The sequence below is a fragment of the Lolium rigidum genome, chromosome 4 (genome assembly GCF_022539505.1).
Source record: "Lolium rigidum isolate FL_2022 chromosome 4, APGP_CSIRO_Lrig_0.1, whole genome shotgun sequence".
Classification (NCBI taxonomy): Eukaryota; Viridiplantae; Streptophyta; class Magnoliopsida; order Poales; family Poaceae; genus Lolium; species Lolium rigidum.
The window spans coordinates 230,478,473-230,503,750 of NC_061511.1; the positions used below are offsets into that span (position 1 = coordinate 230,478,473).

Below are 25,278 nucleotides of genomic sequence, written 5' to 3' on the forward strand. Positions count from 1 at the left end.
GAACCTCTCAACAAATATCATGGAACCAAAAATATATGTTCAAATTATATTACTTATTATTTCCACTGAAGTATAGAATGTGTTTCTACAGAAATGAAATACTCCGTATGTAATTAAGCTATAACGTTTAAAATATATAATCAATAAGCCACAAAAATTTAATGACATGGTATCAACATTCTAAAGATTGAACTAATCATTTATCCAGAACCTGAAACACTCTTTTTTAAATTTGTTTGATTCACCAGAATTAACTACAAATTTCTCAATACATTGATAGAAAAAATGAACGTGCCATCTATGTACAAACATAACCTTAAACACCACAAATACAACCTAGGACTTTGCATCTACATATATGAGAGCTTGCACAGGAAAGAGCAGCATACATAAGTTACTGCCAATATTAGAATCCATGTTGCTAAACATACATTATTGTAAATCAGTTGCGCAAAGATAGAAAAAATAAGAGAAATATGAAACAGAAAAGATCCATGCATCTTCTCATCTATCATCATAGCACAAACACAAACTACAAGGGTAGTATGAGAAAAAGTGTTCACAATTCCATTTGAAGTAAGTGCATATAGTATAGCTTGAGCCATGCAGAATAATAATAAAGCAGGACAAAACAATATTGACAAATGCAAATTTATATTACTTGGAAAGTCATGTAACCAAGTCCAACCAATTTCTGCAAGGGGAATACATGAATTTAGCAAACAGATAAATCCTTATGCACAGATCTTTTTAGGACAATCTGTTGCTCTTAGTTAGAAAGAAAAAAAATCACATACACTTGAACAACCATGATGTGTTATAGAATCCCTGCAAAAAAATATGCTACATCTCATTATATAGTTGGCATGTAAATAAAAAGTACAAAAGCACAACAAGCCAATTGAAACCAACAATATGATGAATCAAATAGGTGCAAAAAAAAGCTCAAAAGTGGTGAATGCGAAGACCATAAAATGTTGTACGTTAAGCTAATGGAAGCAAACTGTACTTAGATACTGACGAAAGGTAGACAAACATAGATATCAACCAATAAAAATCATGAGCTAGAAGGCAGAACACGCAGTATGGACTGATGGATGATACATCTCTTGGAAATCATGTTGAACTAATCCATATGGAACATACTGATTTTTTTCCTTAAATCAGTTTAGTGGTCTGACAAAGTTCCATAACTGATTGAAAATGTAAAATATTACATGATGGTTGTTACTTCAAATAATAAGAAACGCCCGCGAAGACCAAGTATATAGCTGCAAAGAAGCAAACCGGTGGTCATAATAAACTGCAATGCGAATATCGTAACTTTACCTCAGGACAAGTGCCACTCCATCAGTGTGCTCGAACCTGCATAAATACATTTCAACTTCCACAACAGAAATTCATCAATAACTATGAATGTTAACTTGGTCTACAATCTACTCCCCACTGTGGAGATTATTACATTTAACTGCGCAATACTACGAATCTATACATGCCATCAAATAATATATCAATTGGTCTCCATTCTTATCCCAAATATCAGAACCTAGTAGTACAAAACTTGCGCCTGCAGCATGGCATTTCAAACGAATTTTCTTAAACGTGTGGGTTTTATTTTCAAGCTCTTCTAGCCTATGCAAGCCTTATGAAAACATGTTAGCTTCAGCAAACATATAAATAAATATAGTAGAATAATAAGCTAGACACCGGTAAATCATTATGTAGCCACAAAGTAACTTAACTCGCATTAATCCTCCGCATGTGGTGGCCGCAGAGTGAAGCGCAAGGGGCAACAGGGGGCGGCACCCACGGAACTACGACGACCAGGTCTGCTTCGCCATTTTCCAATGCAATGATCATTGGGAGCATGGTTATGGAAATTGCACATCATATTGCACATTTGTCATTGTGAAGTAGCAGGCTTTGATAACCCTGCTTATCTTTGATACATATACATTAAAGTTAGGTTCAGAGGAACACAAAGATAACCGAAATGCACAATTCAGATCGAGGTAAACAATTTGTTGAGAGCTGATACCTGTAAGTTACCTTGTGTTAAGCCAGACAATTAAGAACTTCTCTTGGTGAGATCTCCAAGAATACCACGTGGTGGATTAGTTCTTCCAAGATCTGCCCGTACATGGATAACGGTATAAAGTTGTCATGATAAATATGGATGTATGGACCACTAATTCATACTCCGTATTCCCCATTTGAATTTGAGTACCTCAAACCTGAATTTTTATTTTGCCGTAACAATGGAGTACAGTACAACCATCATGGCTGATTGGACATGATCTCCGGAGGTGTCACTCGCCGTTGAGTTGGTGCGCCGGACTCTGGTCGTCAATGTGTGCTAGCAAGTCCGTTAGGACTGGTGTCCCCGCCGTCTTGGACATGGATGAAGCCGAGGTCCTGGTACTATAGCCAGGCATTCGACCTTGGCGGTCGGATAGAGATGTCGGCTGCATTGCATCGGGGCCAAGAGGGCGTGAAGTGCTATTGGAGGGAGAGGACAAAGCGGGCTGCGGCGGCTATCACCCCATCCTCGGCGACGCTTTCGTCTCCATGCCGGCGAGGACGTGGCCTCCAGACATGGCTAAGAAGGTTGGCCTCCACGGCAACCTACTTCTGGGAGCGGCGAGTGGAAGACGAAGGTTCACCAGATCGCATTAGTCGCTCCGCGTGTGGTGGCTGCAGAGTGGAGATCAAGGGGCAGGAGGCGGCGGCGTCTACGGAGGTGGCGGCTAGGTCTCGCTTCGTTGAGGTGTGTTTTGCGTGCGGGATCGGTTTGTGGCTTAATTTTCGGATCTAAACAGAGGAGGTGATCAGCGAGGTTGTTTAGGCTGATATTTGTTGAATGTAATTGAGCAATAGGAATAGGAAGGTGCCTAAATTTCAGGGAGGACGGGGAGGGGGAGAAAGAACCATTGTGGACCGTGTGATGCAAGTAGATGGACGTCTCGGATTGAATTTTTCTACGCAACTTCGTGCCTTTATAAGTAGTAGAGATAGAGATAGAGATAGAGATGAGCTAGATAAAGCCTCTTGTCCCGCTGTCTTCCAACTTTTTTGGGAAGTCATCAAAAGTTATCATATGCCTCTTTTCTGTTAACTTTTATAAAGCAAGCTTATCGCTACATAGTTTAAATTTTGGTGTGAGTACTTTATTACCAAAGGAAAAGGAAGCAAATAAAAGTCCACTATATTACCCAATAAAATTCAACTATATGGGCAGGTGAATATTCGGCAATCTTTGAAGTAGATGAATCCACCTATCTCCTCTATTTCCCACTAAAGCATGTTTTAAAATCTATGTTTAGAGGCACTTGAGAGTTGAGACATAACATAAGCAACCGAAACATTTTTTTCTTCACACTATGTTATACAAGGCTAGATATTGCGGAGATAGTTCACCGAGCCAAGTATCTTCCTAAAACCTAATAACTAAACATGTTCACCTTCCGATAGCCACTAGTGTGCACTAGAGTAGAAAATTAGTGAGATTATGCAAATGTCGCCGATCCCCGTGAGCTAAAAGGCACTCTTGCGTCGTGTGTGCGCTCACGGTTATGTTCAATGTGTGACGCTAATAGGATGCGTCCTTGCAATCACAATCTAAAATTCCTCATGTACTCTTTCTACATCTACAAATATTGGCGATTTACACAAAAATGACCCTCTTATAGAAAAATTGCACAAAATAACCCTATAGGCAAACTATTTCACGTTTCTAACCTTTTTGTGTGGCTCCACACCCTTCTGTGTGGCTCCCTTCGCAAGGGCGTCACACATTCTGTTATACGTGGCAGCTCGAGCCTGCCTACTGACAATGTGTGGCGCCCCTCCCACAGGCGCCACATAGACAGGTGTGACGGCCTACGGCAAGGTCGCCACACAAAAGGGTTAGAGACATATTTGTGGCGACTTTGGGTGGAAGGTCATTTTGTGTGTTTTTTCCCACAAAGGGTCATGTAAATCGCCACAAATATTCTCCCGTATAATCGTACGAAAATAAATCATGGCCCGGTTTTTCCAGTCGGGCCTGGCTGATAAGTTCCACGCCGGTACTTGCAATGTACATTCTGTACCAAAGCATTATTTCTTGCTTCTACTCAGAACATGAAATACGAAACTGAACCACAGAAGTAGTAAAACTGCATAAGTGACTAGAGCTGCTGGTAGTAGTAATCAGCAAAGCAAGATCAGATAAAACAAAATGAGAACCAACAAACATTCAAACAATCACGAGAAGCTACGGACAACTTTGCAGATTAAAAAAGCAAGGCAAACAGTAAAAGCACGTTGCATCCAAGTGAGGCAAACACGAGCACGCTGCATCCAAGTGAAAATTTCATATTTCAGGACACTGCAATACGCTAGGAAAAGCACCAGTAGTACGGTACTGATCAACTGGGTAGAGACCCTCATGGAGAAGAGCTGAACAAGGCTAATAATAGGCAACGACAGATAAGTTTTCTGCATCACCAAAGTCGGGATTACAAGTTTTGTCCAGGCATTGTTCGCTGGACTAGAGCTGCTGGTAGTAACCATCAAACTGCTAACATCCTAAAGCACGCCGAACCCCACCCACATCAGGGCTTGAGGGACAGGGCCAGACCAAACTTGGGGCTCTTCTCGATGGCCTTGGTGTCAATCTCGGTCGAGAAGGTGATGAGGGACTTGGGCCTCCACGCGTGCTGGAGGAGGGCGCTGGCAATGCCGAAGTTGTTGAAGCGCGCCTTCACGGTGGTCAGGGGGTCCAGCTCGTGCTGCGAGCCAATGGTGAGAGTGTTCTCATTGCTGGAGAAGGTGTGGGCAATCTCTGCTCCCACAGCTGTGGTGCCGTGCACCTGGTGGTAGTAGGAAGCAGCGAGGGTGTCTCCCTTGTTGTTCCTGAATTTGCAAATTGAACACCATAAGTGCCAGATCATGCAGAAGAAAATAAAGCAGCAATACATAGTAAAGTGCTTCTTGACCCTCTTTAGCAATAAAATAATCGGATACATAACTTGACAAGAAAAGCTGCTGAGGGCAATTGAGACTTGTAGAAGGTAAACAACATGTAAAGACTGCAAACAACTTACATATCTAGTGAAGTGTTGTCACACCAAAGCACAGGTAGAACTAACTTACAGATTCAGGGAAGCAGTGAGATCTTGATTAGTGTGGCTCAGTCCAGCATTGTACTTAGTGAAGTCCCCAGAGGCAGTATCAAATGCAGCATCAACACCAAGAGCTACCGCCTTAGTCCCAAAAACACCAGAGAAGTTAACAAGAGGGTTTGCATTCAGGCCAACACTGGCATTGATGCCAGCATGGGGATGCAAGTACTGGAGTTCAACCTGGAACAAAAAGAAAGGGCATTAAATAGAACTCAGATTGGAATCTAAACATTTATATCGAACCACAGAAGTAGTAAAACTGCATAAGTGACTCTATATTTCCAGAGGCAGGCTAAGAGAGGTGATCAGACAGAATTTAGATTGAGTTCTAAACATTCAGCTACAAAATGTACAAGTGATAATACCTTTCCAGTGGAAGACTTCTGGTAGGGGGTAGGAACAGATATAATTCCCTTCAAGCCTGGTGTGTACAGCTCATTGATAGTGACTGTAGTTATAACCTGGTAGAAGGGAAAAACTAGTGTCATTGATAATGAAACAGAGGGCCCCAATTTCAGAAGATGTAAACATCAGTGAAAGATATGGAAATAGACAAGTTACAAATACAAGGAAAAAAGAGAGGAACTACCTTTGAGTCTGAAGTTGCTTTCACATCCACTGTATATTTCTTGCCCTTCAGCTGGCTCTGGATCTCGCTGAATACAACTTCATTTTTCTTTGTGCCTGCAACAGTAATTGCCTGTACAAAATACAATGAACGTCATTACAACAATATAGAATGAACACAAGTCATTACAACAATAAGACAATTTTCAAACCCAGCACTACAACAATCCCCTAACAAAGAAATTCCTGTTTTAGCCAGAACTTACCGCACTGTGAAAGGTCAAGCATGCAGCATTACAGTCACTTCATTTATTTATTTAAAAGAGTGCATTTAGAACAAAATGAAATATAATAATACTATAATTATTCCTACAAGCATTCTATAAATGCGATTGTGCTAGACTGCAAGAAGTAGTTGCATCATGGAAACATAACTGAAACCATCTAGTTCAGTGCCCAACAGGATATTACAAACGCGAAACAACATCAGGACAGTAAGACCAATAACTCACAGAACACAATCTAGAAAGCTACGCATATAAGTGAAAATGTCGCATTCTACACATGCATCAGAATAAAATTCACTTGCATTCAACCAGTATAAAGCTTATATCTGACAATTGAACCGGTCACTACTCACTACGTATAGATATTCAAATACTGAAACAAAACCTGCTTTGTATTGATATTCAGAAGAAAAAAACTGCTTTAACTACTGAAATGAGCGAGGAACCGAGGGCATGTCACAAGAGATTTTTCCACGCTGGGGCAAACTTGAGCTGATATAGACCCAATTTCAGGCTCGCTAGCATATACATCTCAAAGGTGGTCTTAGACAGCAGAGACTTACTACAGCAATCATGTCACAACAGCACGAGTTCATGAGCAAAATAACAGGACTCGAATTAAAGAGCAAACTGAGATTGGTAAACCAGGATAGGAGGAAACGGAATTAGCTTACAAGTCACAGCAAACATCGCAATGTTTACCAAGTCTGCTACATGCAAAGTTTGTAACCCTGTAAACATAAACTGGACACAGACCAGTACTGGATTTGCAGTTGAACGAAAACTGGTGTTCAGCTAGGATCATACATAGCCATCCAAAAAGCCAATCCGCTCTAGCCTAGACACTAAAACATCCAGTGGAAACCAACCTAGAAGGACCCAATCTCGCAGCCTCGCATCAGAGTGGCAAAATATCAAACCCAAAACCCACACAAAAACAACACATAAACCACCAAACCCAGTAGCAACCGCAGCAAACGCCAGCACGAATCTCCAGCTGCGAAGTGCGAACTATCCACGGAAACCACAGACCCTCCCGACCTAGATAGCAGCCTCAATCGCGGCTCGGAAAGCAGAACCAAACCGATCCTGAGCCGACCCTAAACCCTAATGCACTGTTCACGTAAGTACGGACGCGACCAGGAAAACATCCACTCGCACACGCAGCAAGCAAAACTAATCGACGCGAAGGGGAACAGGACGAGCTCTACGAGAAGGGGGTGGGGATGGGGGGGAGGCGGCACTCACGGCTCCGTTGGCGGCGGTGGTGGTGAGCGTGAACTTCTGGTCCGTGTGGTAGTCCTTGTAGAGGAGATCTGCAGATTCCACGGAGAAGAGGCGAGCATCAGCAACCAGGAACCCAGCAAACAGCGGCAGAAGCTGCTGCCGAATCAAAAGGGGAGATAAATACAGACGGCGTGCCTACCCCTGGCCTTCTTGCCGATCTCGGTGTAGAGCCCTGGACCGACGGGGCCGGCGGCGGGGACGGAGGCCGGGACGGTGGTGGGGGCTGGGGAGTCCATGGCGAGAGGAGGACGGCGGCGAGATGAGAGGGGAATGTGATTTGGGGCGGAGACGGGGAGGGAGATGACTGGGGAAGGAAGGGAGGAGAGGGCTCAGGCTTTATCGGCGCGTGCGGGGGGCGAATGGACGGCCCAGATCTGCTGCGGCTGGGTTGAGATTGTCGTTGGATGACTGGCCCGACCTTCTTTTTCTTGAAGAGAAAGAAGATGCGGCGTCCTGGCGTGGATGACGATGCGCGTTGTGTTCTTGGGAAGAGGGGAATGGTGTGGCGACCTTGGCTCTGTTCTCCTCAGTTTTCTTGCGTGAAAAGATGGTCGTTTTTACGGCGGTGAATTTTTTGTTTCACGACCTTACATGGGACATGGTTGATGATAAGGCCTATAATAATTGGACTAGTCTGCAATATACAAGTTTTGGATAACAATTTATAAGGCTACTACAAGCTCTCCCGGCAGAATATGCCAAAATTATACGCATAAACTTCTCTTGAGGATATAATTAACGTAGAAGCAGCAAATGTGCGTCTGCTTCAACGTGCAAAGCATGTATTTCCGCCTGTCTGCTTCAGTGGGCATGATGCAACAAACAAACCCAGGCTGCAGCCACAAGCACACATCGCACTCACAAGACAAGCACACACAGGTTTCAAACGCAGTTGGTAAACCAAATTATATGTCATGAATCGCTCATCTAAAAAAACGCATCAGGGATAACCAACCAAACGGGGCAAAGATTGTTCAACCCAAGTGCTCACTAACATCAGCATCTCTCTTAACTCTCTCATTCTCTCACTCACTTAACAAAGCATGGAGTCTCTCTCTGGGCGCAGGCGTGAACGAACCAAAACAAACCAGGGGGTGGAACAATGAACAAACTTCAGCTATACAAGACACTAGGCAAAGGCTGAGGCAGAGGCAGGACATGTCGCAAAACCCTATAAATAAGTCGAACTCCGCAACGAATTAAGCAGCTGGTCCCGTTGTCGCAGCATTTTTTACATCAGATGCAAAACACTATCGGAGAAACCCGCCGTACACCTGAACCAGACGTCGCCACGCTGCTCGAACGGAATGGAGGATCTGGTTTTCGGTGATGGTCGACTGGCGTCTGTCTTCAGCGTCTCCACTCGGCCTTCATCGGTCTCTCTGCAGATGATATTAGCATTACAAAAAGGCAGAATAAGCTGAAAGTGGGGAAAATATCATGCACAGTCCTCTACTCTTCGTAGTAAAAAAATAATACCATTTGACTGCAGCACATCAAAATGAAATTAATATGATTCATTTGACCACGTATTCCTTGGAACCTTAATCTGATGCAGAAAATGGCCCGCGTGCTATTCACGCTCCGAGTGATTTTAGGCATCAGCTTAGTCAGATAATCTGAATACTCTAGTGGAACTAACAATGATAATAAGCCAACTATCTATTTACTTTTGTGGAAATAAATAAAAAGGATAGATGCCTTTTATATCCAGGATTGCAAATTAAAACAGGGGCATGGAACAGTTCATCTCATTTCTGTATAGCAAATAACATTTAAATGCAGCAGATACAAGTAATATAATTTGGCAGAACTTCCATGTGATAAACTTCGTTTTACCACCTGTTCTTTGGAAACTTGACACGATTCAGAAAATGGCTCCAAGGCTATTCATGGATACAGTGTGCTTGCATCGATTTTATGAACATGTTCAGTCAGTTTATATGATAACTCTAGCAACTAAATAAAGATGATAGTCCATTTATAAGGTCAGGTGCCTTTTAATATCCATGACTACAAACAAATATGGGAGCATGGAACAGTTTGTCTCAATTTTATATGCTCCCTCTGATCCATAATAAGCGCCGTGGTTTTAGAACACTTATTATGGATCGGAGGAAGTATAAGAAACAAAGGCGACAGGATATGATGTCCATATCAAGAATTTGGCTTCTACCAACATCCTTATCAATTACACTAGTTACTTTAAAATATGTGAAAACAATTTGTGCATATTGAAGATTATAATTCAATCACACAATATCACAAGGCATGCAATAATAATATACTTTACTAATATGAACATGAGTATCAATAATCATATACTACTTACCAGTACCGTCTCTTGATGACAGCATAGACTTGTCGGCTTTCACTCCCTCTTTGTTACCAGAATTCAGATGAGTTGGCCTTTGTGTACGCGGCGAGTGCGAGTTCTGCTTGCCATTGGCAGGGGAAGGGAGGGAATGGCGGCGTGTGTAGACAGTCTTTTCTGCTGAATCAGCGCTAAGTCTGGGTGATATCTGTCCACGCAGTTTCGCCTTTGCAGATTTTGTTGCAGCCATGTAGCTGGGCACGGCTGGAGAGTTTTTGGAGCCATTCTCTGGGTATTCTGGCTTAGCTGAGAACGAAGACCTCCTAATGCCATTTTTAAGGCTCTCGACAGAGAGAGGTTCTTCTTTGGATCTCTGTTCCATATCGTTCACTAAAGCATTTTCTTCATTATCAATGTCCTGCAGAGGCATAATTTCAGCTGCTGCAACAACAGGAGTCGGCTCATCAACTTTTTCTTCAGTTGTTACTGGATATGAAGTAACTACCACTTCAGGTTTCAGATCAGGTACCATGATATCCATTTTTGCATTATCCAATAGATCACCATTGTGTTGCTCTTGGATCTCAGCATAAACTGGAACTTCCTGTGCAGCCCGTTGTGGTTTCTCACACTGGACCTCTGGGTAGTCAAGGGTCTCAGTTGCAGGACTTGATACCTTTGAGGCTTCAGCCATGGAATTTGTTACCTTCCGAAGGCTACGTTTAACCTTCTCAAGTTCAGTTAACTGGCTATCAGGCACTGAATCAGCAGGAGCGCTAGTGAATTTCCTTGGGTTCCGTCTAGGTTTTTCAGTTTCCACCGGCATGTTTGTTTGAGGAGGCTCAGCTGTCAATGCAGAACTCTTCCGAGCATTCCGTTTTAATTTTCCTGACTCTGTTTCCATTGTATAGCTGGCCCTCCTTGACTGCGGCTTGGCATCAGTGACAGCAGTTCTCTTTGTTTGGTAAATGGGTTTCCAGATGCGACTCATGGTCCATCTCTCTAACCAGTTGAAGGCTGAATTTGGATCCCTCTCATCATACTGGAAGTGAAGAGCCTCTACCAGAATCGGTGAAGCCAGAAGCTACAACACATACAAAAGAGGAAAAGGTTAACTTTGGGCATCAAGAGAATACTTGCAGCCATACAACAAAGAAGCAATATGACAGTATGGCAAGCATTTAGTCAATGAATGAACACAAAGACCGGACAACAGAGTCAGGATAATTTGTTTTGATATATTCAAGCCCTCAATCAAATAACTATGTATAGAGGCACAAACATGTATACCTTACGAGCAAACGCATTTGAAGCCAATCTGTCCTTCCATGCATCTGGTTTAGCACCCTGAGAAAAGGCAAGTAGTATATTTACATTTTTGTTAAGATACCAAATATAAGGTCATACATGCAAATCTTTCAGTTTTGATCAACATTACGCATAAAATGGAAATGGGAGCATTAAAAAGCTCCAAAAGACTGACCACAATGTACACAATTGGCAGTGTAGTGTTATTACTTGTTTAATTCGAACCAGAAGGGCAGTCATTAAAAAAAATATAGAAGCATCCAGACCAGCTTCATCATAGACAAGGTAAGAGCAATTAATGTTCCAAATGTTCAATGTACATAATTATAGTTTTATGTTATATGCAATAATGATAAAGAGATGCTTTGTAATGATAAGAAGCATAACAAAGTACCTTAGTTCAGTTACAACTGAATACGGAATGTAGCCATCTTACGATATGATTAAACTAGTCAACTAATCTCAAAACTATAGGAGTGAGAATACAAAACTGTAATGCGGCTGTACGTAGTAAGTTACCCCAACAACATTTTCTGTACAGAACATTATCCTCTTAGTATTATGACACATACAAAAGAATTACTTGAAGGCTACTAACTATACTGATATCCAATGTAAAAAAAACATAGGAGTGAGAAATACAAAACTGTGATGTGGCAGTACTTAGTAAGTTACCCAAACAACATTTTCAGTACAAAACATCATCCTCTAGTATTGTGATACATACAAAAGAATTATTTGAAGACTACTAACTGCTAATCGATACCTACAATAATAAGGTACAGTTATAATAGAAAAGGACCACCTGAACTACAACAATAATAATAATAAGCCCACAAGGTGAAGTTGACAGTTGCATCTATTATAGACCAATTCAAAATCCACGGGAGTTTTTTTGTTTTTGCATGACACTTGAAGGAAAACCATGCCAATCTGCCAACTACGTACACTATTGACGTTATATGGATTCAACACACTTATTTGAAACTTTTTTTTTCTTTTTTTTGTTTAGCCATACATCACATCTGGTATTCTCGGTAAAACACGCACTAATAAAATCATGAGCATCCATATTCGTTAACATTATAACAGCCGTACAAATAAGACGGAGCACTAGTGTACTATCATGATGAATAATACACTGGGTACTGAATGAACTACAATGAGCAAGGGATTTACCAGAGACTTCTGCTCAGCAAGCTTCCAACTGAATTGCACTGCATCGCTAGAAAGTCTGACATTTCTACCACGAACGATAGCTTGGAACTTGACAATCAACCATGTCGCACGAAGTGTCGAAACAGCTTGCCTCCTTACAAGATGGCCACGGATCAACGCCTGAAGCCGTATGATTCCTTTCAGTGCACGGAACGCCCGGCGTGCCTGGACCAATATGGTGCTAAAACTTAGTATGGATGCAAAGCAAAACAAACCAAGTAGCTATGGCATGTTCCTTTTTTATAGTAGCTTAATAGGCTCAACGAGAGGTCGAGACGGTCATGTGCATATGCAGGATTCAGATGAATAGGAAGTTAGGAGCAGTGTCAAGCATTTACCAGGTACCCTCTGAAGGCAGCTTGCGCCTTGACGGCTGCCTGCTCTTCCTTGACCCTCTCCAGGTCATTGGACAGCACATCAGACCCACCAGTGCTCTGCTTCTCCAATTCCAGATTCACCTCACGCGCCACCACCGCCGGTTCACCTCGGAAGCTGGAGCTCTCGCCCTTTGCCACCTCCGGCACGGCATCGTTGTTGTGGGGGGTGACAAGCACCGGCTCCGAGATCACCGGGGAGCTCTCGGAGAACGCGGGGTTCGTCCCAGCAGCCACATACCCTCTGCTCCCCGGGGCCTTCTACACACGGGGCAAAAAACACGAAGGCGTCAGCTGCAGCAAGCAGATCTCTGCTCTCTAGTCGCAATTGCATAGACTCCTTTGTCGCATCAGAAAATTCGGCTCTGACCGGCGTACGAACTCAGAGAGAAGGGCGACATACCGATAAATCCTTGGCCTTGGACTTGGAGGACTTCTTGCCGAGGAGCACGGACTTGAGCCACTTGGCCGGAGACTTCCCCATCGGAGCCTGACCGCCGCGCGGCGCACCGGAGGTTTAGGACCCTGCAGTCGAACTGCAGCACGTCAGAGCACAGATCTACGCTTCAGCTGGCAATTATGTAGAGAGGAACCACCGGGAAAACGCGGAATCCGCCTAAACCCCGGAGATCATGAGCAGTGTCCCAGTGAAAGCAACCACAGCCAATTTATTACAAAAAAATTAAAAAATAGTAAGTAGCCACCGCAAGGGATCAAAGGAGGCGCAGAAAAGGAAAGGGGTGAAGAGATCCACGTTTGGAGCAGTTCAAAGTGAAATCCTCCCACCCCCAAATGCAGCCTCACATCCAACCGGGGAAAAACATGGGAAGCCATGCCCTAGAGCGGCAAGCGGCGCAGATCTAGACGGCGGCGGCGCGCCGGATCTGGGGAGTGTGGGGTGACTCACCGGAGGACGAAGGCGGCGCAGAACCCTAGCAGCTCCCTTTCGGTGTGTGTGTCTCTGGCGGCCCTCCTACGCCTCCATTCCTTCCAGGGAGAGGGAGCCAAACAGGCAGGCTTTGGGTGGCTGGTAGTGGTAGTGTCGCAGCAAGAGCAAGGTGACGGCGACAGGAAGAAAAGAAAAAGAGCAGCGAGGAAGCTGAACAAAAATTGAAAATGCGACAAAGAAAAGCTTGCGCGAGCTGCAAGGGGAGTGTGAGCTACTGAGTGAGAGTGAGCCAGTACGCGGGTCCCACCGCCCCCATATGACATGGTGGGCCCAGAGGCACCACGGAGCCGCTGCGTCTCGATGACATGTGGGACCAGCGCGGCACGTCGGGGAGGCGAGGAGCGTGCGTGGGTTTCGGTTTGAACCGGGCCGCGCGGTGAAAACGAGGCTGGGCGGTGTGGGGCCGGACCTCGCGCGGGACCACGGGTCAGCGGGGCTGAGGTTTTTCCGTTGTGGTCCGGTTGCTTTTCTTTCGGGGGAAAAAGGCGGCTGGGCTTTCGTCGTTTTTCACCGGCTACCTGGCGAGCCCTGAGCCATGGGAGTGGTGGGGATCCACATGTCAGTGGTGCGGCGAGGATCACGTGGTAGACGAACCGGTGAGGTGAGACAGCGGAGTTCCCGTGGGAGTTGGACCGTGAGTTTATTAAGAAGAGGGTGTCGGGCGGTGGGGCCCTGCGACATGTGCGGTGATTTCCGGTGTGTAATGATCGGGTTAGGACGGCAGTATTACATGCAGTGGCGAATTAATCTGTCGTTGACTTCCGTTGCAACCTGCATGTGTTCTTCATGTGGCATGCCGTACCGGAGGTGGAGCGCTACGTGACGGTTTAAACCCTAATCTGGTTTTATGTGCTCCTTGAGACCTTTGACAAAAAAGATTTGTAGTGTACATGTCACCCGTTTCCTTGGATTCAGCTGAGAATTGATTTGTATTGAAAACATTTGTAGTAGTATACGTTTCAAACAAAACAATTAGCTTCCACTCAAACTACGAAGATAATTCATTGTTGTTGAATTAGGGTGGTTGATTAGCTGGTTAAGCCGAAAGAGGTTTGACATAGGAAAAAGTATATAAGATTTATAGCTTGAAAATACTACGTGTGTTTCGATAAATAATTCTTATATTTTTTTACAAAAGTCTCTCTAAGCAAAGTTTGAATAAAACTTTAGAAAAAATCTATCAGCATATATGATATTTTATAGATATCATGTAAAAATATTTTTTTGATATATCTAATAATATTCATTTTGTATTTCGCAATGCCGTGATTGAAATTGAATTTCTTTCTAATTATCTTTTTGAGTCAAAGAAACCAAAAGAAAAATTGCAAGCTATGAGTTATATGAGTCAGCTTTATAAAAGGCAAACTCAAGCCCCGCAGATATGGTAAGATGAACACTATAGTACTACATATGTCTATAGAAAAAAGTGTCGCAAGTTTATCTAAATTAAGATATATCTAGATATTTTTTTAGTGTATAAATACATTCAAAATTAGAAAAATGTTCAACATCTTTTTGTAGATGAATGTAGCAAATGTTACGATCTTAGGACACGGAACTAACAAATTGCTAGGTATTGAATTGTTTTACTTGACGGTGAATGGCAACTGAGAGGCTGAACCATATTGTCACGTGACAACTCCTCGCCCATACTGGAAATCCAATATTATCCAAATACTTGTAATTGAAAAACTGAAATTGTATTAATGAGAAACTAAGAGAGTTGCAGAGTCCTGATGTTTTTGAGTAACACAAGTTTATTTCGCAACAAAAAAAAGTAGCAAAACCCCGTTGGTTCCTTTATGAACCAGCTTTAGAGCATCTCCAGCCGCATCCCTCAAAGGGATTTGGGGCGTCGGGCAAAAAAACGTTCTCATCCGCGTACCACAAAGCCTATTTTTATTCGACGCGGCCTAATACGGTGTCTGGTGCCCCGAGCACTTCCCCGCTACACAGGGATGCTCCGGACACGCCGGACACAGCGAAATGCGAGGCGAGGCGTGGTGAGACCGAACCGTCAGCGACTCACGGATGGACGTTCAATCGTCGCCTACCTAGAGACGGTGCAGTTGCCGGGAAGGGGAATCGTCGCACTGGCAACCGCGTCGATCGACGCGCGAATCGCCGGAATGGAACGCGAACTCTGCGGAAGAGCAACCGCCGGTCTCTTTGATATGTGTGTCGCCGTTCATCCGCGCTCAATAAGACCCCTACGTGTGCGCTTTCTCCGATCTGCAACCGGCCACCATTCATTGAAAGCTCTCCTCTCTCACAATGAGCAACCTCTCTCAGCTGCCATCAGACACCGATAGCGAGGGTAAGCCACCAAGATGGCGCCATTGGTTGGACAAAGTTGTGACTCCTAGCAGCGATGATTCCCCGCCGCCGGATAGCGGCGAGGAGGAGGAGGAGGAGGAAGCGGCTGAGGAGGCGGCGGCGGCCCGGGCGAAGGCGGAGGCGAAAGCGAAGGTGGAGGCGAAAGCGAAGGCGAAGGTGCAGCCGGCGAGCACCGTCGGCGATGAGGAGGACACAAGTTCATCCGACGCGTCCGACGACACCGCCTCTTCGAAAGAGGTGACGAGCAGGAAGCGCCACCGTGAGGACGACGAGGCGGGGCCATCAAAGAAGAAGTAGTTTAATTTTTTATATGTAATTTGTTTATATTTTTCGAAGTTTTTATATGTAATTTATTTATGTTGCACCGCTTTGAATATTAGCAATATTAGTAAAACGCTATTACCTATACATTTCTTCTATCTACTAAACTAAAAAATAGTATTTTAAAGTTTGGGGGTGGCATTTGGGGGACACGGCTGGGGAGCGACGTCCCCCAAACGCGGCACGAACGAACACGTCCCCCAAACGATAAATCCGGCGCCGTTTGGGGGATGCTTTGGGATACGTGGCTGGAGATGATCTTAAAATGGACAAACACTACTATCATGGAAGAGGAAGATGTGATCGTGCGGCAAGTATGATCAGCCATATACAAATCCAGATGATACGGGCGTCTCTTGGCTCCCATCGGCTCAAAAGATTTTGTCTCGTTTGTTCTGAAAGCCATTCACGATGTAGTTCAACCGGTTCTCAAAGCACCCTCAGGACAAACCCTAAAGGAACGCCCGAATCTGCAATTTCAGCGGGCGTGTCCCGTTGTTGTTCGATTTTGCACGCCCTAATGCAAAGGTTGCACGCGTGGAGAAGCGCGGGAGATACCGTGTTGTCTTGCCCCATGCTCCCCACTTCCAGTCAGCGGTTCCCCTTTTTCAAGTATTTCTTCAAAGAAGAGATTTGAGCTTGAGCTCTTTGATTTTCTCTACATTGTTAGTGACACCACAAGTACTAGAGGAAGTAGTAGCTGTGGTGACCCTGCATACCACTGCATGTTGTAGTATGCCAGTCGTTGATATAACATTTGCGAAGTACCATTCCGCAAATATCACATCCCTCAGAGTAGTACAACAGAACATAGCAAGGTCCATAACTCATTCACATATTATTACAATACACAAACACAAGTCGTCTCGGAGCTCCTCTTGGGTCCTAAGAGGATATCTCCTGGGTTCGAGGTGAACCCAACTTAGCTTACAATACCATAGTCTCATTAAACTAAACATTTATTTAATCGAGCAGCTACATGGTAAGAGTTTGTGCTGCTCGGCTACTACTACTCCTCAGATATCTCTAGGCTTGTTCTCCTCCGGAAGCCTCCCCGGATCCGTAGACGATGATGTAGTCTACGCCTTCAACACCTCCTGAGAGGTCTGGTTCCTCGTAGCCGATGATCTCGGCTCCATCATTGTTGTCGTAGTCCTCCTCCAGATGATTCAGACAATCTAAGCATGGGATTTAAGAGTGGTATGAGTACGAGCGTACTCAACAAGTTCATTATAGATAAGAGGTGTTTAATGCACTAGCTACGATATTAGACCAGAAAGTCTAATACCAATGCAAGTTTTGATAAACATTTCTTCAAGAGATTGCTTTTATTTCAAAGAGCTATGTCCGTCAGCCTTCACCGGTTTACTAGAACTTCATGGAGCTCCTTTCCGGCCGCGTTCGCAGTTCCTCAATCCCGGAACAGGGAGTGACAAGTCACGCTTCTTTACACTCTGCAGAGGTGTGTTGCTTTACCCATAAGAGATCTTAACCTTGGTGCCAACCGGGCAGCTTTCCCGTCCACACTTCCTTCGGTGTGAGGCCCGGTATAAGGTCTAGCCAATCATGTTCCTCCGCTACCTCGAACACCCACCCTTTGTTGCATACCCCGACCCCGGGTCCTCGTCGGTCCCATTATTCCCGTAATTTCAGGGTGGACCCCGACCACGACAACGGCTTGGGACTCGTTAACCAAACTCCTTCGCCGGTAGCTGCAACCCATCATAGACCACATTACCGTGGGGAATTAGAAGGGGATCCCCACCCTCAAGTTGTTCCGCAAGCAACAACCGCTACGGTAAGCAACAGCTATACCGTGGGGAATTAGAAGGGGCTCCCCACCCTCAAGTTACTCCGCAAGACACAAGCTGCTACGGTAAGCGCATCCGTTGATGAACGAGAGGTGGAAACACTTTTGACTACTCCGTCCCACTCCGGATCTTATGGTTAACACGGGTATTACGGCACAAGAATCATCGGCGACATTTGTTGTTTAATCCTAGATGGATATAAACCCGTGCAATGGAACCTCCACCATATCAACATAATCCATGGTTCCATTGCCCACCACTTAGTCATATTCATAGTTATGAAAGTAGTGGTTTTGATTTTTGTGCAATAGTGATAACCATAATACTTTGCAAGTAATTTGATAGAAATACTCAAATGACATGAGCAAGTGATGAACTTGCCTAAACACTGCAAAGTTTTGCAGTTTGAAGGTATGGACTGACCCTTGTCCTCTTGTTCTGAAAAATAGCATCATTGTCCGATAAGGGCAATGGTTAAAGAAGCAATAATGCATGATTCCAGTTTTAGGGTTTGTTTCCCCTTCCGATGTCGTTGTTATTTTATGAGAGGTTAAATACTAAGAACATCTTAGGGATACTTGATTTAGGATAAATACAACCTTGAAATGTTGTCAAGGTGTTTTGAAGTCCAAAGGCATTAATGGACTTATTTTTATTATTGAAAATTATGTGTGTGATTTAAATGATTATTTAAATCCTCAAATTAAGACTCATTCTTAATTGTCTTCAAAAATTCTCTTTGATATTTTATTTAGATAGAGAATTTTATGTTGATCTATTTTCATATTTTTAATTATTTTTTTAGAGCTATTAATAATTTTCTATGATTATTCAAAGTTTCTGCATTTTTGTAATTTAGGAAATGACCTAAATGCCCTTGGGCCCCACCTGTCAGGGTGGCCCAACGGGTTAGGTCGCACCCGAGCCACCCTTTGGGCTCGGTCGGCCCATTCTTCCTCTCCCCTCTCCTCGCGCGACTGAACCCTAACCCTAACCTGCTCTGGCGACCTGCGTCGCCACCGCCGTCGCCGCTCGATTCCGGCGAGGTTCGCCGGACTTGGCCCCCGCCATGGAGCGCAATCAACGCGCCACACGACGGCGGTCAATCCTATCCGCGTCGATCTGACGCGGGCGACCTGCTGCTCACGGTCTCGTCCTCGTCTGGTGCTAGGGTTACGGGATCCGCTCGATCCCGCCATTCCTGGCGCTCCTGGTGCTTGGACTCCGCCCTGGCTTCGCCGCCGTGGTGCGGGTGATGTCGTGGTGCCGCCATGGCCTGGCTGGGCTTGGCGCCGCCGCGCTCTGGCGTGTGCCGCCATGGCCGCCATGGCCGTACCTATCTGCTCGACTCCGGTGAGTGCGCCTCCCTCTCTCTCTCTCTCTATCGTCCTTCTTCTCCATCCTCTAGCTCTGGCCACGGCTACTCCACCTCGTGGAGATGCTCGCCGTCGTCTGCTGCGCTCGTCGCTGCGCCTAGCTAGCTGTGCTTGCTGTGGCGATGCTTGCTGTTGCTGTGCGCATGCTGTTGCTATTGCTATCTCTGTGTAAGAATTTCTAGCCTAAGCACTTACTGTGCTAGTACTGCTTGCTTAATTCCACTCCTGTGCCTTTGTTCTTGTTGAGAATCCTGCCAGATCCTCAAGTGTGTTCATTTAAATTGCCATGGCTTGATTATAGTGTATAGTTCTTGCATAATTACAAGTGCCTGAGCTACTGTGGCTAATTCTTGTGCTCCAATTCATGAGCATGCTTATCTGGGCATTGTTGTTGGCTTACTGGTATGATTAAAGGATGAGCACTAAGTGGTTTATTGGTTTATCATGATCCAGTGGTTCATCATACCTTTGATGTGCTTCTGGATACAATTATCAGGTTATTAATGGATTATCTGTGATGCAATTCCTTAAGCAATGTGTCTGTTTATTTTATATGGTCAATATAATGCTAGGATTGGGTTCTAGCATGCTTTAGCAAGCTCTGGTGATCCAGTGATCAACAGCTGCTTGATCAATGCTTGCTTTATTTACTGCCTATGCCTGTCTGGCTTATTCTGGTGACTGTGCATCACCAGGCCTTGTGCTGGTGTGTGCTGTGGTTGGCTCAAGCAATTGCTGTTGCTTCCAGTGATCAATTGGATCATGAGTAAGTGTTCCAGTTACTGGTGATCTATCTCTTTCATTTATCTGTAAAGCTTATCCTTGTTTATTGGATAAATGAGATGAACTGCTTGCAGTGATGACTCTTATAATTTGTTTAATCTTTACTATTAAATTGGAGTTGGTCGTTTGACACTCAACGCGTTTGATGGTCGTCATTCGAAGCATCATGTCCGTTCAATATAATCTCACGGTCTCCGTTTCGTTGGATCTAATTTGGTAGCAATCATGGTATAATCAATCACGCTATCACTTAATTAGGAATGATATATTTCCTTGCCCAGAAAAAAAATCTCAGACATTCCAAATGCTAATGGCAATTATGATCTGAATCAATCACGGTACATTTCCAAACGCTCTGCATTTATTTCCTTCACCTCACTATCCATCTATTGTATCAAATCAATCTTTACTTGCCTCCTCCCTTGTAGTACCAAATATGCTACTCCATACCATATCTACATCTACGTACTTAAAAAGAATGAACTTCATCTCAAAAAAAAAAAAAATGAACTTGGACTACACATATCATCAGGCAGGTAACACCGCACGCTCGCAAGCTTTCCAAACCTCGCCACGAAACAATCCATCTCTCCCCCGTGATGGCTCATAACCTTGGCGGCGGCGCTACATCGCGCCTCAACTCCTCCGTCTGCCACCGCGTCGATCTCCGGCCACTGGTGACGTCCACCTCCTCTGGCTGGTTGAACACGACGGCAGTGTCCCAGAACCCCCAAGCCCGGGCCTTCCCCGACCATGATCTCGCCGCACCCGCATCTTCTTTCTCGGCCATGGTCAGCCGGGTTCCTCTCGCTCGTGTCTTCAGTGCTGCTGCAGGGCTTTTCTCGGTGGTGTCGTTGCACAGCAGCTCCTCTCATAGCTCAACGTTCTGACCCCAGTTCTCGCCTCAGCAGGCGCTCGTTCGGTTCCGTTCGCCTCAAGCCTCGGCGGCATGCTGCTGACGACGCCCACCATGCCCTTGCGGGAGATGATCATGAAGTTCTTCAACGGCTTCCCTACCTGTAAATTAGTCATGTACTCAGCTGATTTGATTTGTTGTGATGAGAACCAGGCGTAGCCTTTCCCACTAGAAAAGTTTGCCGTAATTCATAAACCAATTTGAAACTTTGCAGGAGTTTTTGTGTAACTGAAGTGGCAGGGCAGGTAATGCCCTCCTGATTAATCATTTGTGATCTGAATTCTTGATTGATCCATCGTATTAATTCAAACTGTAACTGTATTCATGATCTCTGCAGAAGCTTTCAGCAGTACTACATGAGGTGACATTAGTTGTTTTCCATACCCATGGACCTTACAGCATGCCACCGATTTTGATATTCTCCAATCCTCTAGGACGGCGTTCTGATTCATCATCAAGTTCCATGTTTAATTTTGTCTCAAAAAAGGTAATTTATGAAAATGAGCTCTGGTTGCAATTTAGCTTTTGTTGTACAATGCAATGGTTGGACAAAATATATGGATGCTTTTCTTTCATGGATATCAGCAATATCATATATTGGTGGAGGCTTTAGTGAAGCTGCTATTTGTGAAGGTGTTTCTGATCAACCCTTAGTACACTCCCATGTTCTTCCACGCCGCCACTGCGGAGCTGCTCTTTCACTGCCCTCTGCGAGCCCATGCATAATCTTCTGGCAGTGGTTTATACCTCTCTGTTATCCAACATGATGTCTCCCATTCATTCAGATTTGCAACGTTGTAATTGTCAGACATGGATGGTGATGCATACGAGGTTGTCCCAACAAGAGTAAGATACAAACTTGGATTCGGCATTGGAACCTGCACAGGAGGTGAGTCCGAACTGTAAAATGCTTGTTATCATGTCTGTAATCACAATGGAAATATTGTGCTCTTGGCTATAAAAATGGTGAAATTACGATCAGCAGGGTTGGAGAATTTTAGTGTTGTACCAGATGGGCGGAGTTGCAGCATAAGCCCTTGGAGCTATCTTTGACATATTCCTAAGAAAAAGGGTGTTACATTGAACTTAATATACACTGGTTTTTGGAACATCCAACTGACACTGACATAGTTTTTCTAATGATCATCTCTAGATTCTTTACAAATAACATGGGAGATTGATGAATTTCCGACGTATGGAATTATCAACTGCTTCACCCGCCTATTGATCGCCACTCATTGCCGATCGATGCATGCGATCTGTGGCTTTGCCTATAGGGCGGGCGTATTAGGAGGTGCCTGAGTGGTGCACGTGTAGATGCCTCCGCCTTGGTGGGAATGAATTTATAGAATAACTACGGTGACTTGTATTCAATATTGTACTTCTATGTCTTGCAATATACCATAAAGCCTTCGATGTAGCTATATTACCAGCAGTTATGTGTGGTTTGAAAAACATTATGCATATAAATTAGTAATATGTTGTACTGTACCATGTCTAGGGCGCCGAGTCAAGAGAATAACAGGGGACGAGATATGTACTCAATGCTGGACAATTCCCTATTTGAGATAGTAATGTTTGTGTCTTGTGGTATGCAGGAAAATGGTATTTCCTTGTGAAGTCATGGGACTGTACGGCATTCAGGAAACCTTACCAGGATATGTTTAGTGAAAGAAACATGCTTAGCTTTGTCTGTTGTAAGTTTCATTTTCCCTTTATTTAACTTAACCGAGGAGGGTCATTTACTTTTGTCAAGAATAATCAGGGAGATGAGATGTGATAACCAACTTTTATTATTCTTGTCTTGCAAAATGTATTGACGGCGCATTATGTTTTCGATAATGCTATATCTGCGTTCTCTTAGAACTATCATCTTTCTGGCAAAGAAATTGATAGAAAGAGACCCCGGCGGCCCTGCTGGGGTGGTTAAGCAGATCCCGTGAAACACCCAGGTAAAAATAGTAGTACAATTTTTCGAGACATAGTGAAGATTGTAGCGTCCACCCTCAAGGACAAACATGGGCTTTCCGCTACTGCTGCACTAAGTCGATGCTGATTCAAGATCTCTACGTACGTATGCCAATATGTTAACCTTCTTGTCCTTTTCTTTTAACCTTCTGTATTTGAGATTTTCATAAAGTTTTGCTGTGGGGTTGTTGCCTCGCAGTCTTCTGGGTCAAAAAGAAAACGTATGCCAATATGTTACATGCGAGAGATCTTGAGCAGACTGAAACTGGAGCAATGGATCAATATCTTTTAGGTACTGTTTAGGTATTGAGATTTCATGTAATAGCCAGGAAAGGATCATGGGTGCATTGTTTATAATGTGGGATCGGTGAACTGAACTGAAACAGTGTGTAGGAAAATGATATCTTTAGCAATGCTTGGTACCTTGAGCAAGATTTGTATTGTCCCAGATCATGTTAAATCCATTCTTTCTAACAGGAGTTTGCAGTTTTTGCTCCTAAATCTATCTGCTGATCAAATGGCTTGCTATTTCATTGTTTGCTGGCGATACATTTGTGGACTCAACTTCATTTTTTTGAAAAGAGTGAAATAAATAAATATTAATATAGAGAATTAATCTATGGTGTAAATATAAATTATAAAGAAAAAAATTTGGCATGCGTTGGTTGTTAGGTAGATGAGGGACAAGACAAGAACAAGATGCTGATGTTTGCCCTGGTCGGCCGATGTAGCACCGCCATCCTCCCTTCGCGGCTTTCCCACCGATGACTTGCAGCACTGCAGCCCAATGTATGTAGCTCCACACCACTGACCGCCTTGCAGCACCGCCCGTGGTTATCATCTTCACCCCCGATGAGATGCATGGCTCCAACAGAGGTGGATCATGGAAGAGAATCAACGGGCAAACGGGCAGCCGTAGTAGTGGAGCACGACGTCTCCGTGGTGGTGCGTGGATCGTGCCGGAGGACCTGCCTTCCCATTGCGTTCATGTCCTCGTCATCACAACGATGGAGCGTCGTGGGGGTACGCAGCCTGCTACCCCGCCGCTGCCCTTGTTCTTGCAGCGGCAACACGCTGATCTCGCTGTAACGAACATCACCAATTGTGGGAGAGGTGGTGCAGGGCACAAGCAAGCTGGGGAGGAGGTGTAGAGCACTGGCGGAAGAGAGGAGGGGCGGTGTGCAAGCACCGGGTCGTGGGGAGGACATGGCCATGAGAGGCGCCACGAGGGATAAAGGGCAACGAGATGCGTGAGAGGCATGGGGGAAGGAGGCGGCAGCGCGCTCCGCCAAGGCCAGTCGTCACGGGGACGGAGACGCGTCGTGCTCCGTCGAGTACGACCGGCGAGCTCCCTTGTCTCTCTCCCATGGTGTGTGATCTGGGGCCTGTCGATGGACGAGAATGACGAGGGGAAGGGATAAGATTGTTGGTCCCACACGTAAGAAAGGGAAGCTACCACGTTCGCATGATTAGGCGACATCCAACGAAGCTTTACTTGGAGGTTGCGAGTGGCGCAGCCTTCAGGGGTATTGTATTGGGGATTTGGATTCTTTTCCTTTTCATACGAAAGAAGTACATTAATATATTTTATTTTTCCGTGGCAACGCACGGGCAGATTACTAGTTGAGCTAGAGGGATGCCAGATTAGTTGGGGACCCTAGCTCCACTTTGAACCCATTCTGGGTGATGATAGTTGTGCTTGGCTTGACTGTTTGGCTGTTTTTAGGGTTTGAGGTGACCCTGGCAGTAGTCATATGCTGCCCCAGGGTAGCTCCCCTCTTGTTGGCTTGCTGTGGCTCACCAAATGCTTTCTGGGTGATCCATTGATTGGATTGCCAGTAGCTCTTGATGTTGAAATCAAAATAGACAATGATTTTGTCTAAGTCTGATGGCTTGAATAGCTGTAGGTGCTAAGTGTGTGGGCTAGGCTAGACTAGGACTTCATCTTTTGCTGGATTTCTTCAGTTATGCACTGTTTTGCATGACTGATGTTCCCATAGGCTGATTTCCTAGAGTCTTTACCCATATTTGCTTGCACCAATTGGCCTTGTAGCCAGATGATGACACAAACAGGGTTTTCTACCCTTCTGTGCTCTTGTGATGCATTGTATGCTTATATATGAACAAAACTCTCTGGTTTGTTCATGATGCTTGGTATACCTCACTCCAGCTCCTAGATGGTTTGTTGGTGTAGAGGATTCAGCTGTTGGTTGAGTTCTTGGCTTGCCCTGCTCCTCCCTGCAAGCTTGATCTCTTGGTTATGTGCTGTGGTGGTGGAATTGTGTTGAACAACG

The 25,278-nt window shown here is 44.7% G+C and overlaps 3 protein-coding genes across 4 annotated transcripts in view; all 3 read right to left on the minus strand.

The window, feature by feature from the left end:
* Positions 1-4,316: 4,316 nt before the first annotated feature.
* Positions 4,317-7,580, minus strand: LOC124707234 (mitochondrial outer membrane protein porin 2-like). The gene is made up of 6 exons (XM_047238900.1): positions 7,446-7,580; positions 7,268-7,335; positions 5,755-5,865; positions 5,531-5,626; positions 5,137-5,345; positions 4,317-4,896 (listed from the first exon to the last, which is right to left on the minus strand). Exons 1-6 carry the CDS (start codon positions 7,540-7,542, stop codon positions 4,596-4,598), a joined length of 882 nt encoding a protein of 293 aa, XP_047094856.1. The 5' UTR covers positions 7,543-7,580; the 3' UTR covers positions 4,317-4,595.
* A 622-nt stretch (positions 7,581-8,202) lies between these two features.
* LOC124707235 (protein IQ-DOMAIN 31-like) lies at positions 8,203-13,537 on the minus strand. 2 transcript variants are annotated; one of them, XM_047238902.1, is made up of 7 exons: positions 13,428-13,537; positions 12,924-13,056; positions 12,485-12,781; positions 12,108-12,311; positions 10,911-10,967; positions 9,639-10,704; positions 8,203-8,688 (listed from the first exon to the last, which is right to left on the minus strand). In XM_047238902.1, the coding sequence occupies exons 2-7, from the start codon at positions 13,002-13,004 to the stop codon at positions 8,657-8,659; spliced, it is 1,737 nt and encodes a 578-aa protein (XP_047094858.1). In that variant the 5' UTR covers positions 13,005-13,056; positions 13,428-13,537; the 3' UTR covers positions 8,203-8,656. The 2 variants fall into 2 exon arrangements, with proteins under 2 accessions (XP_047094858.1, XP_047094857.1); XM_047238901.1 differs by having other exon boundaries at positions 12,924-13,045; positions 13,428-13,530.
* Positions 13,538-20,919: 7,382 nt separating this feature from the next.
* Positions 20,920-25,278, minus strand: part of LOC124648383 — a 58,516-nt gene continuing 54,157 nt past the window's right edge. Inside the window, exons 6-8 of the mRNA XM_047188162.1 lie at positions 22,026-22,076; positions 21,764-21,916; positions 20,920-21,184 (exon numbers count right to left, since the gene is read on the minus strand). Coding sequence (XP_047044118.1) covers positions 20,920-21,184; positions 21,764-21,916; positions 22,026-22,076 — 469 coding nt within the window. The remainder of the gene's footprint in view (positions 21,185-21,763; positions 21,917-22,025; positions 22,077-25,278) is intronic.